This window comes from Octopus bimaculoides, chromosome 25, assembly GCF_001194135.2.
Source record: "Octopus bimaculoides isolate UCB-OBI-ISO-001 chromosome 25, ASM119413v2, whole genome shotgun sequence".
Lineage (NCBI taxonomy): Eukaryota > Metazoa > Mollusca > Cephalopoda > Octopoda > Octopodidae > Octopus > Octopus bimaculoides.
In genome coordinates this window covers 14856644-14867269 of record NC_069005.1, presented here as the reverse complement: position 1 = coordinate 14867269, position 10626 = coordinate 14856644, and the positions used below count along the sequence as shown (strand labels likewise).

At 37.3% G+C, this 10626-nt stretch overlaps 1 protein-coding gene across 5 annotated transcripts in view; it reads right to left on the bottom strand.

Annotated features, from left to right (window-relative positions):
- Positions 1-10626, bottom strand: part of LOC106871259 (eukaryotic translation initiation factor 4 gamma 1) — a 91040-nt gene that overhangs the window by 17941 nt on the left and 62473 nt on the right. For all 5 annotated transcript variants that reach the window (XM_014917619.2, XM_014917620.2, XM_052976720.1 and 2 more), the window contains 7 exons: positions 9798-9857; positions 9539-9682; positions 8264-8343; positions 4294-4447; positions 2521-2907; positions 1722-1867; positions 1349-1588 (listed from right to left, as the gene is read on the bottom strand). In XM_014917619.2, coding sequence (XP_014773105.1) covers positions 1349-1588; positions 1722-1867; positions 2521-2907; positions 4294-4447; positions 8264-8343; positions 9539-9682; positions 9798-9857 — 1211 coding nt within the window. The remainder of the gene's footprint in view (positions 1-1348; positions 1589-1721; positions 1868-2520; positions 2908-4293; positions 4448-8263; positions 8344-9538; positions 9683-9797; positions 9858-10626) is intronic.

Below are 10626 nucleotides of genomic sequence, written 5' to 3'. Positions count from 1 at the left end.
TGTATATATATATATATATATATATATATATATATATATATACATATATACATACATATATACATACACACACACACGCTAGCAATCCAAGCGTTGCCCGAGTGTTATGACCTACAGCCACATTGTATTATTTGTTCCTTTCTTATGGGCAGAATTGGGACAGCTGACAGTGAACTGGATTACTAGCCTAATGGAAGTTATTGTTTGTTTAAAAGCGAGAGGGGGGTGCGTGGGTTTGCAAGAAAGTGCTTTCTGATCACAAAAAATATATGGCTACGATATTTCCCCACTCATCCTGCTCATGATCAGAGATGCACATATTGTGAACCCCACCAAAGGATATGCTCAACTGGTCACAGTCAAGCAAATCTGTAGTATGGAGCAGAATATTTTTTACACCAAGACAAAACATGTACATTTTAGCATGATGATTTAAATATCTTAAGAGGAGTCTTCCAGTAGTGCCTTTTGCCAAGTCAGTCCTTTATACATCTTACCAGCTCACTTCTATGTTTAAATGTGGAATGCCCTTATCTCAGATGCCTGGTTGCTGAATCCCATTCCACAAGCTGCTGATTGGCTAGAAGCCAATCAATGACCATCTAGCCAACTAGCCTCATTTATTCAGTATGCTGACTCAAATCTGGTAACCATCATCGTCGTTATCATTTTAATGTCCACTGTTCCATGCTTGCACAGGTCTGACAGAATTTATCAAGGAGGCAGATTTCTTCAGCTGCATGCCTTTCCTGTCACAAACCCCCACCTCTTTCCAAGCAAGGTAATATTTCCCCCCGTGGTCAAACATGTCTCTCAGGGAAATTTCAAATTAACAACCTCGTCTGTATGACAGTGATGCTCATTTACAATCACCACGTGATGTCCACACAACAGTATGCCTGCACTCACACACAACAACAAAAGACTTTTTTCAATTTTCAAATCCACTTACAAGGCTTTGGTCAGTCCAGGGCTATAATAGAAAATACTTGCCCCGAGATGCTGTGCAGTGGAACTAAACCAGAGGAAACAATGGGAAAACAAGCTTCTTAACCACAAAGCCACGACTGCACCTATAAAATTTTTGCTACTTACATGCTCCATGTATTTGATTCTTCAACTGAGTAAGAATGTAGAACAGGGGGAGGTGGCTTTATACCAAATAAGATAGAGGGACAGCCACAGGTATGTCGCTACAGAAGAGATACATGACTACAATATATAAGGGGGCAGTGGTGGAAGTAGCTGGGAAGGAGACAACAGTTGTGGTATGGGAGAGTCATTTTAATATCAAGTTCATTAATACAAGACTGCCACCATAATAACAGGATGGCAGGCACATACTTACTTTGAGCCACGTCTCTGAACATTTCTGTCCTCTTGCGAAAATCTGCGAGGCAATGTCTTTCCACGAAAACCACTAAACTGATTGCGACCAGATTGACCAGGTGAAGGTCCTACACCAGAACGTGATCCACTTCGGCGATTACCCATGCCTCCACGAGAAAACATTTCTGGCCTGTTTTCTTGACCACCACTTCCAATCATATTAAATAAATCTTCATCATCACCGCACAAAGCCGAGAATCTGTAAATAAGTTATTTGAATAAATTATTCATTAATCTCAAATTTAATGGAAACAAAGGCAAAAATAGAACAATGAAAGGGTCAAAGTAATAGTTAATAAATAATAGTTAATAAATAGTTAATAAATAATCACCTGTTGGTTGGTGTTGTTGTGAGTCTGTCACTCTGTTGATTATTTGAACCACGGCTGCTGCCTCCCCCCGTACTACCACGGCCCCACATACCGAATTTGTTAGAACCAACACTTGGACACAACTGTATATTGTCATCATTCTTACTCTGGAAGACAGAAAAAAAACAAAAAAGAAACAGTAAATATAAAATAAAAAGGGAAAAGGGAAATAAACATTATATGATTATAAAATCTAGAGAGGTGCAGGCATGGCTGTGTGACCAGCTAGCTTTGCAACCATATGGTTTTGGGTTCGGTCCTAATGCATGGCACTTTGGGCAACTGTCTTCTATTAATGCCTTGCGAGTGAATCTGGCAGACTGTGAAAATCCATCGTGTGTGTGTGTTCTCTCCAACACTGCTTGACAATCAGAGTTGGTTTAATCACCTCTTCATAACGTAATAGTATGGCAAAAGAAGTCAATAGAAGCACCAGATTTTAAAAAGAAGCACTGGGTCAATTTGTTCAACTAAACCCTTCAAGGCAGTCCCTCAATATGGCCATAGTTCATGCACAAGAATCAAGTTTATCTAAAACCAAGGAAAGAGTAGAGCATACTGATTGGTCAGTGTAATCTAAATTCTATAAAAAAGGTGCAAAGAACAAGAATTGTATTAATTCTTAACAATCAAAGAAGCTCAAAAAATAGTTCATAATTTAGCCCGAGGCAATCTATATAGCTAAACCTTTTAATTTGGAAGGAAGTGGTGGTTAAAAAGACAAATGCAGGAAGAATTTAATGATGTGCAAGATATTCACCTTAGGCAACCACATTTTGCTAGGGTCAATTGGTGCCCTAAGAGTTCGTCCTCCTCCAACTGTATTCCAGCCATCACTGTCGTTAGCCTGTGGTGGTGTGAGAGGTCCCATTGAGCCAGCACGCCCCCCTCGATTCCGTTGAGAGGAATATGATGACAGCTGAGTGGCAGCAGCAGCGTCCATCTTCAACCGGTGTTCAATCTCTTCGTTCTCTATGTCCTGGTGAAGTTCTTTCAAGGTCTTGGGACCTTTCTCTGCATGCCGGGGAACCCATTTGTTTTTGCGTAGATCAATAAGATCCAAAAGCATAAATCGAATACGAGAGGATGTTTCCCGGCCTCCAACAATTGCTCTTATGTCTTTGAAGTAACGATTCATTTCTTCATTCTAAAATTATAATCAGGAGACATAGGTAACAGATACAATGGAACAATGAAAACAACTTAAACTCAACATTGGCTGAAGGGAATTGAAACAAAACTTTTACTATCAAATATGGACAAAGTGAAAATTTAGCTAAAGAAAGAATCACACTAGATACTTTTACTTTTAGAGTTTTCATATCTCATAGTTCTTCAGAGTAATTAGAACAGGTAGCAGTAATTACCACAGTGAAAGGTTTCAGAGCAGAGAGCTTATTGAGAGATTTTGGCAAATAATACATTGCAGGCCTCATTTTCAGTGGTTCAAAGGAAGTTGTAAGGGAGAAGTTTAAAATACAACAATCACTCAAAACTTTGTTACTAAAATATCTTAGAGTCAGAACTGGGTCATATTTTGAGGAAGTAATTCTACAACTCAACCAAGTCTCAACATGTAATCTCAGAACTGGCACAATATATTTTGTCAGCTTTGTCTCCTGTAGACATATGTAAAAGATGAAGAATTGCAAGATATAGTGTTCCAACTGATTACCTTCTCCCTTACAGTGTCTATAGCTAACAAACTAGGACATTTCAGAATGAAAAGTCTTGGACAAAGGCACAGTAAAACAGCAGTGGCTTGAGCCAGCCATAACTAGTCTTGAGCTGTCTACAATTGTTTTTTAACACCAATTTTTTCTATGATGTGGTTTGGGCAAGTCTGCACTATAGCATCACTCCACAACAATTTTGTGTTATCCCACTTCACTATTTTCTATAACTAACCTCTACTATGGCAACCTCCTGTTGTTAATGGTACTTTAACAATGGAATGGATGAAGTGTGCCAACATTTCTACATCAATATAGATGTCTCCTTTATACATACATATCAGCCACTCATTTGAATAATCAGCATTTTTCTCAACTCAGTTGTCTTGGTGTACTCACCTTTTTCTATAGCACAACTATATTCACTGCCTATATTTCACTTACAGATACCAGAAAACCCCATGTTTCATATAGTTCTAACCTATTTGTACCTGGTTTCCATATGACTTTTAACAGGCACAAGCCGCATTATTACATCAAAAGTTAACCCCAATTATACAAAATACACTTGATTAAATCTATTCTCAGGGCATTTATTGGTACATATATTTATTGATCTTGCTAAGACCTAAAATCTGAATGCAGATCTTAGAAAAACTGAAAAACGGTCAGTATTTTAAATAAATCAAAACCACTAGTTATGTTAAATTATTACATTAAACGTTTTTAAATGCTTGTTAAAACATGATGGCATGAGAACAGATTCAATCTAGAATCAATGATAATTTGATACTGAAAGCTTCTCTACAAACAACCACGCAACAAAATCTATCTACAAAATTGAAATTCAAAATATTTACCTTCGCTTTACTCTCTATCACTTTTCCAACCGTAGATAACAATTTACACATACATTCTAGTTTCTCTTCGTCTGCAGATGATGACAACCTTTCCAGACAACCATGCATTATGTCTAATTTCACCATATTCATTTTAAACAATTCTCCAATAAACCTAAAAAGAGAAAATATTACCCACTGCACAAAACTATATAAGAGATAAAGTAATTTTCCTTCATATTTTCTCTCATCAATTTAACTCTTTAGCATTTAAACTGGCCCAAATACTCAACCTGTTTTATGTTCAAATCAGCGAGATAAGGCCTATCATAACCATCCAATGATGTCATTCTAAAAATAATTGATTCATCTTAAAATCTTTGAAGGTACGAGAATGCAAGACAAAACAATTTCCACCTAAATATGACTGTATTGTGAAATGTTCAACAAGTCCCCTGCCCCCTCAAACCCCAAAGTTTGAAGTGGAGATTGATTTTTGTAGATATTGATGTGGCTTCAGCAAGAATTCTGATTTTGAAGGATTTACACTTGAAAATTTAGGAAATGTAGAAAAAAAAAGAAAATAACAGTGATTTGCCTTTGGGTGAATCAGATGTGTTCCAGAATGTTCATCTGATGAGAAAGAGTATATCTTCTGAAAGCCCTTCAAAATGTATCAGTGACAAGGTCAAACAATACAACTCCAATACATATCCCTGTTTTGTTGCAGACTGTATGATGCATGTGTACAAACAGTCATGCTACATGGCAGTGAAACATGAGTCGTGGCTGCTGAGGACATGTGTAAGCTTGCAAGGAATGAAGCCAGTATGCTCTGATGGATGTGTAATGTCAGTGTGCATACATGACAGAGTGTAAACACCCTGAGAGAAAAATTGGACTTAAGAAGCAACAGATGTGGTGTGCAAGAGAGACAACTGCACTGGTATGGTCATGTGTTGCGAATGGATGAGGACAGGTGTATGAAAAAGTGTCACACGCTAGCAGTAGAAGGAACCTCAGGAAAAGGTAGACCCAGGAAGACCGAGGATGGTGGTGAAGCATGACCTTCAAACACTGGGCCTCACCCAGGCAATGAGACCTTTGGAGATAAGCTGTGCTTAAGAAGACCCAGCAAGCCAAGTGAGACTATAACCATGGCCTATGCCAGTGCAGCATAACCAGCCTGTTTAAGAGTACCCTTCAATCATTGGGCAATAAACTGCGCTTGCGAAGACCTGTTGAGGCAAGTGAAGTCGTTGTCGTAGCTGATGATAGTACTGCCTGATTGGCACCTGTGCCAGTGGCATGTTAAAAGCACCATTTGAGCGTGATTGTTGCCACTTCCTAAAGACTGGCTCCTGTGCCAGTGGCATGTAAAAAGCACCATTTGAGTGTGGTTGATACCAGTACCGCCTGACTGGCCCTCGTGCCAGTGGTACATAAAAAGCATCCACTACACTCTCAGAGTGATTGGCATAAGGAAGGGCATCCAGCTGTAGAATCTTTGCCAGATCAGATTGGCTGTGCTCAACAGGTCTTCGCAAGCTCTCAGTCAAACTGTCCAACCCATGCCAGCATAGAAAACGGACGTTAAACAACAAGGGTGATGATGATATTGTGAATAATTGATATTTATACACCTGCTATCTTAACCCTTTAACTTTCAGATTACTCTGTTAAATGTAAACTTATTTATTCACATTGTTTTTAATCATGCAATTATCTCATACCTTTGAGATCTTGTTAATGTGATCGCTTAGTTTTAGAGTGACATAGTTGGGTTGGTGTAAGAGGCCCAATCAAGCCAGTTTGAACATAAAACAGGTAAAATATTTTGGCTGGATATGGCTGGTTTATACGCTAAAGGATTAAAAATTAACATTACACACAAACATTGATAACCTTCTTGAGCAAGATTAATTCAAAACAAAGTGAATAACTAGACATTACATTTGACAGAGTAGTTTAAATGCTGAAAAGTTAATTATGAACTCAAAATGCATTTGACTGATATCAAAATCAAAACTTTTTCACTGTCACCATGACCTCCAATTTTTTTCCAAAGGAAGACATGGGACAAAATGGTGATCTTTGGACTGGGCCTCACTGAGGAATGACAGGGGACCAGAAGTTGTAATTTGTTGTACTTAAGAGTTGGGCCAAGCTGAGTAAAATTGCTGTTGTCCACACAGGCTTGTCCTTTACAGGTGCCAGTGCTACATAAAATGCAATCATGCCAGCGCTGTTTGAATGCACCTGTGCCAGTGGCACATAAAATGCACCCAGCACACTGTAGAGTGGTTCGCTTTAGGAAAAGCATGCAGCCATAGAAACCATACCACAACAGACAATTGGAGTTTGGGTAGCTCTCTGGTTGGCCAGCTCCTGTCAAACTGTCCAACCCATGCCAGCATGGAAAATGGACATACGATGATGATGGATCATCATATTTCCAATGTAATACATTGTCTGAGACTTTTGATTCATTTCAAATATAAGTAAAAAAAAAATTGGATGGAATTAGTAGAACATTATTATTAGTAATATGGTGATGTAACTTAAAAGAAATCTTAAGTAAAATAATATTGAAAGGTATTAATTTAACCCTTTACTATTCACATAAGATGTACCATCCTGAGCGTGACCGTTGCCAGTACCGCCTGACTGGCCTAGTAGGGTTTTCGAGCGAGATCGTTGCCAGTGCCCCTGGACTGGCTCTTGTACGGGTGGCACATAAAAGACACCATTTTGAGCGTGGCCGTTTTCGTGCGGGTGACACGTAAAAGCACCCACTACACTCTCTGAGTGGTTAGCGTTAGGAAGGGCATCCAGCTGTAGAAACTCTGCCAAATTAGATTGGAGCCTGGTGTAGCCATCCGGTTGCACCAGTCCTCAGTCAAATCGTCCAACCCATGCTAGCATGGAAAGCGGACGTTAAACGATGATGATGATGATGATTCTCTCAAAAGTAATTCTTATTTATGCTGTTTTGAATTGATTATGCATTATTTTGTAGCTTTGAGATTTTGATGAGCTAACTTAATTGTTAGAATGATATTGCAGGGCTGGCGTGGTCAGGTTTAGCATGAAAAAGGTACAATATTTTGGCTGGATATGACCAGTGTAAGTGCTAAACAAATCAAAAATGCTACATTTCCATTTAAAGAAATTTAAGGTTTCAAGCAGGTTGGTATAAAAAGGGCTGATTTAATAATTTCATTAGATTTTACTTCTCATAAGAATGTGATGTAGCAAAGATACAGTCACATCATGTAAACTGTAATTACCAATTGCACAGTGCATAATCCTTTCAGTAACTTAGTAACCTCAAATCTCTCTATAGAATAGGTTTCTGTAATGGAAATTCTGGCAAAAATAATGTTTTTCCGAAGATTTTTCTTTCTTTCATATTTTACTTTTCACTTTTCATTCACCAGGAGATGTGGGAGTTCGAAAGATAGAAGTTCCCAAATACCTCCTACTTAACTGACTTACCCAAGATATATAGCCTTAAAATTATAAATTCTATATGAATTATATATAAATTATATACACATCTGCATGTGTATATACAAGACATGTGGCATGGCTGTGTGGTTAAGACGTTTACTTTGCAACTGCATGTTTTGAGGTTTCATCCCACTGCATGGTACTTTGGGCAAGTGTCTCTCACAACAGAGTTAGGTTGACCAATGCCTTGTTAGTCAATTTGGTAGATGAGAACTGTGCAGAAAAGACTGTTGTAGGTTTGTTTATGTCCTTGTAACAGCTTAGCAAAAAATAGGCTGATTGAGTAAGTACCAGACTTAAAATAAGCACCGTGGTCAATTTAGCTGACTAAAAAAACCCTTTGAAGCTATGGTGCCCAAGTGTGGCTGCAGTTTAATGACTGGAAATAAGCGAAAGACTAAAAGGAATCATCTCTATTGAAAATTTATTAATATTTTATACACATAAGTCATTTGATATCAATTCATGACAATCTTACCTAATGTTTCCAACTGATTTACGTCTAGATATATACATAACTGTATCAAGCTCCTCCAACAATATTTTCTTTTCCTCCTCCTGAAAAAGAAAGAAAAAAAAAACCTCAATTTTAGAAAAAAAATGTTGATAAGAAAATAAAACAAATTCAGTCCATTACAGAACTTACGAATTTTGCAAACAGATATTACTAGGGTCCCTGATGTTGACTAAGAAAGAAGACCCAGTTAGGAGCCAAATTTGTTGTATGAAATTCCTGGTTAATTTTGCATAAAACATTATTCCAAACACAATTTTTGTATCATTTCTAACAGAAACATTTTTATTTCTTTTTTTTTCCTTTTAAAATTTTTACTTGAAAATAATCCATATGACTGTGATGAGAAGTTTGCTTCCCAACCACGCTGTTTTGGGTTCAGTCCCATTGTGTGGCACCTTTGGCAAGTGTCTTCTACAATAGCCCCAGGCCGTCCAAAGCATCAAGAGTGGATTTGGTAGATGGAAACTGGAATAAGCCCATCATATATATCTGTGTGCATGTGTGTGTCACCACTACCACTGCTTGACAATCGATGTTGGTGGTTTATGTCCTTATGACCTAGCAGTTCAGCAAAAGTCACTGATGGGATAAACACATGGCTTTAAAGGCGGGAGGGGGGTACTGGGCTCAATACATTTGACTAAAAATTCTTCAAGGCAGTGTCCCAGCATAGCCACAGTCTAATGACTGAAACAAGGTATAAAAAAGAAAATAACAGGTAACTCTTTTTACTTCAGTAAGGTGACCCTGCACTCCTTACACTGACTTCAGACTCTGCTGGAGCGGTTGCATCATGACGTTGTGCCAAACACACAACTATTTACTTCAGTTTAACTTGGAAAAAAGGTTCTACCCTATTTCACAAATTGAACCTAACTGAACCTAATTGAACTATATTTTCATCAGTCGGTTGTAACTCCTGATATGTGTTATTGTTTTTCAGTGACAAGATGGAGATTTAACGCAGAATACACAGACCTAGATACAAGACATCCCATCAACCCATCTGTCAATTTACTGCCTTAAATTGGTACTTTTTTTTTAAACAACCCTGAATGGATGAAAGACAAAATTGACCACAGTGAGGTCTGATCTTGAAATGTACTTCATCAAAAAAAATACTGCAAGGAATTTCTATCCAACACTCTTGTGGTTCTACTGATTCTTAATTATTTCACAAGTGGTTAGCAATAAATACAAGAGATTAAGCAAATAAAAGATTTGACTTCAACTCACATTTGCTGCTTCTATTTTTTCTTTCAAATCAAGAATTTTCTGTTCACTTTCATTATCCTTTTCAAATTGTTGCCGGCATTTTGTTAATAGCAAGCTATGGAAGTCAACATTCTTTTCAGGATTATTTTTGGAAGGCACTTTCAGCTGCAAGTCAAAGAGGAAAACAGTAACAGTCAGCTTCAATATCTAAATTGCAAGGAACAAGAATGATGTGTACATTTATACATTTTGATAATTAATTCTTAAGTAAAATACTCACCATCATTAAAAATGTACAGAATTTGGCATAAGCTGAACTGTAATTTGGCTCCAAAACAGCCTGCAATGAGAAATATTTTCAAGGGTTATGATCTTGTATCATATTTTCAAATAGATATACTTAGAAACCTGCTGCAAGAAAGGCTTGAAGAATGAAGTTTGCTTGAAGAATGAAGTTTCCATTCATTAATCACTCAAAAGTGTCAACATCTTTTTTTTTTTTTTTTTTTTTTGAAGTACAAATTATTACAGCAAAACTTTGGAAATGTACAACAGCCAATCAAATTACTGAGTTTGGTTTAGAATCTTTCAAGAGAGGTTCCAATACACACACACATACACAATTTGTTTCTAATAGCTGAATTCAAAATGGAAAAGCTATGAATTATCTTTTCTACTACAAGCACAAGGGCCTGAAATTTTGGGGGAGGAGACTAAACTGATTACATTGAAACCAGTACTCAACTTACACATATTTTACCAAACCCAGAAGGATGAAAGACAGTAAACCATAGTGGCAAATGAAGTCAGAACTTAAAGTCAAACGAAATACTGCTAACCATTTTGCCTGGTATGCTAATGAGTCTGCCAGCTTTTGCCACTATAAATAATAATATGCAATAAAGAGCTGCTTTGGTTCAATGGTAGAACGGTCATCATGTTTACAGACCAGGACAAGTATTCTACATGGGTAAGTGACTTTTTACATGCTATTATTTACAGTTTTTGCACTTTGAGTTCAATCATTAAACAAGAATTATTTTACATTCTCCCTGAAAGTTTCTAAATTCTTGACATCAATCTCTCTCCCTATATATATATATATATAT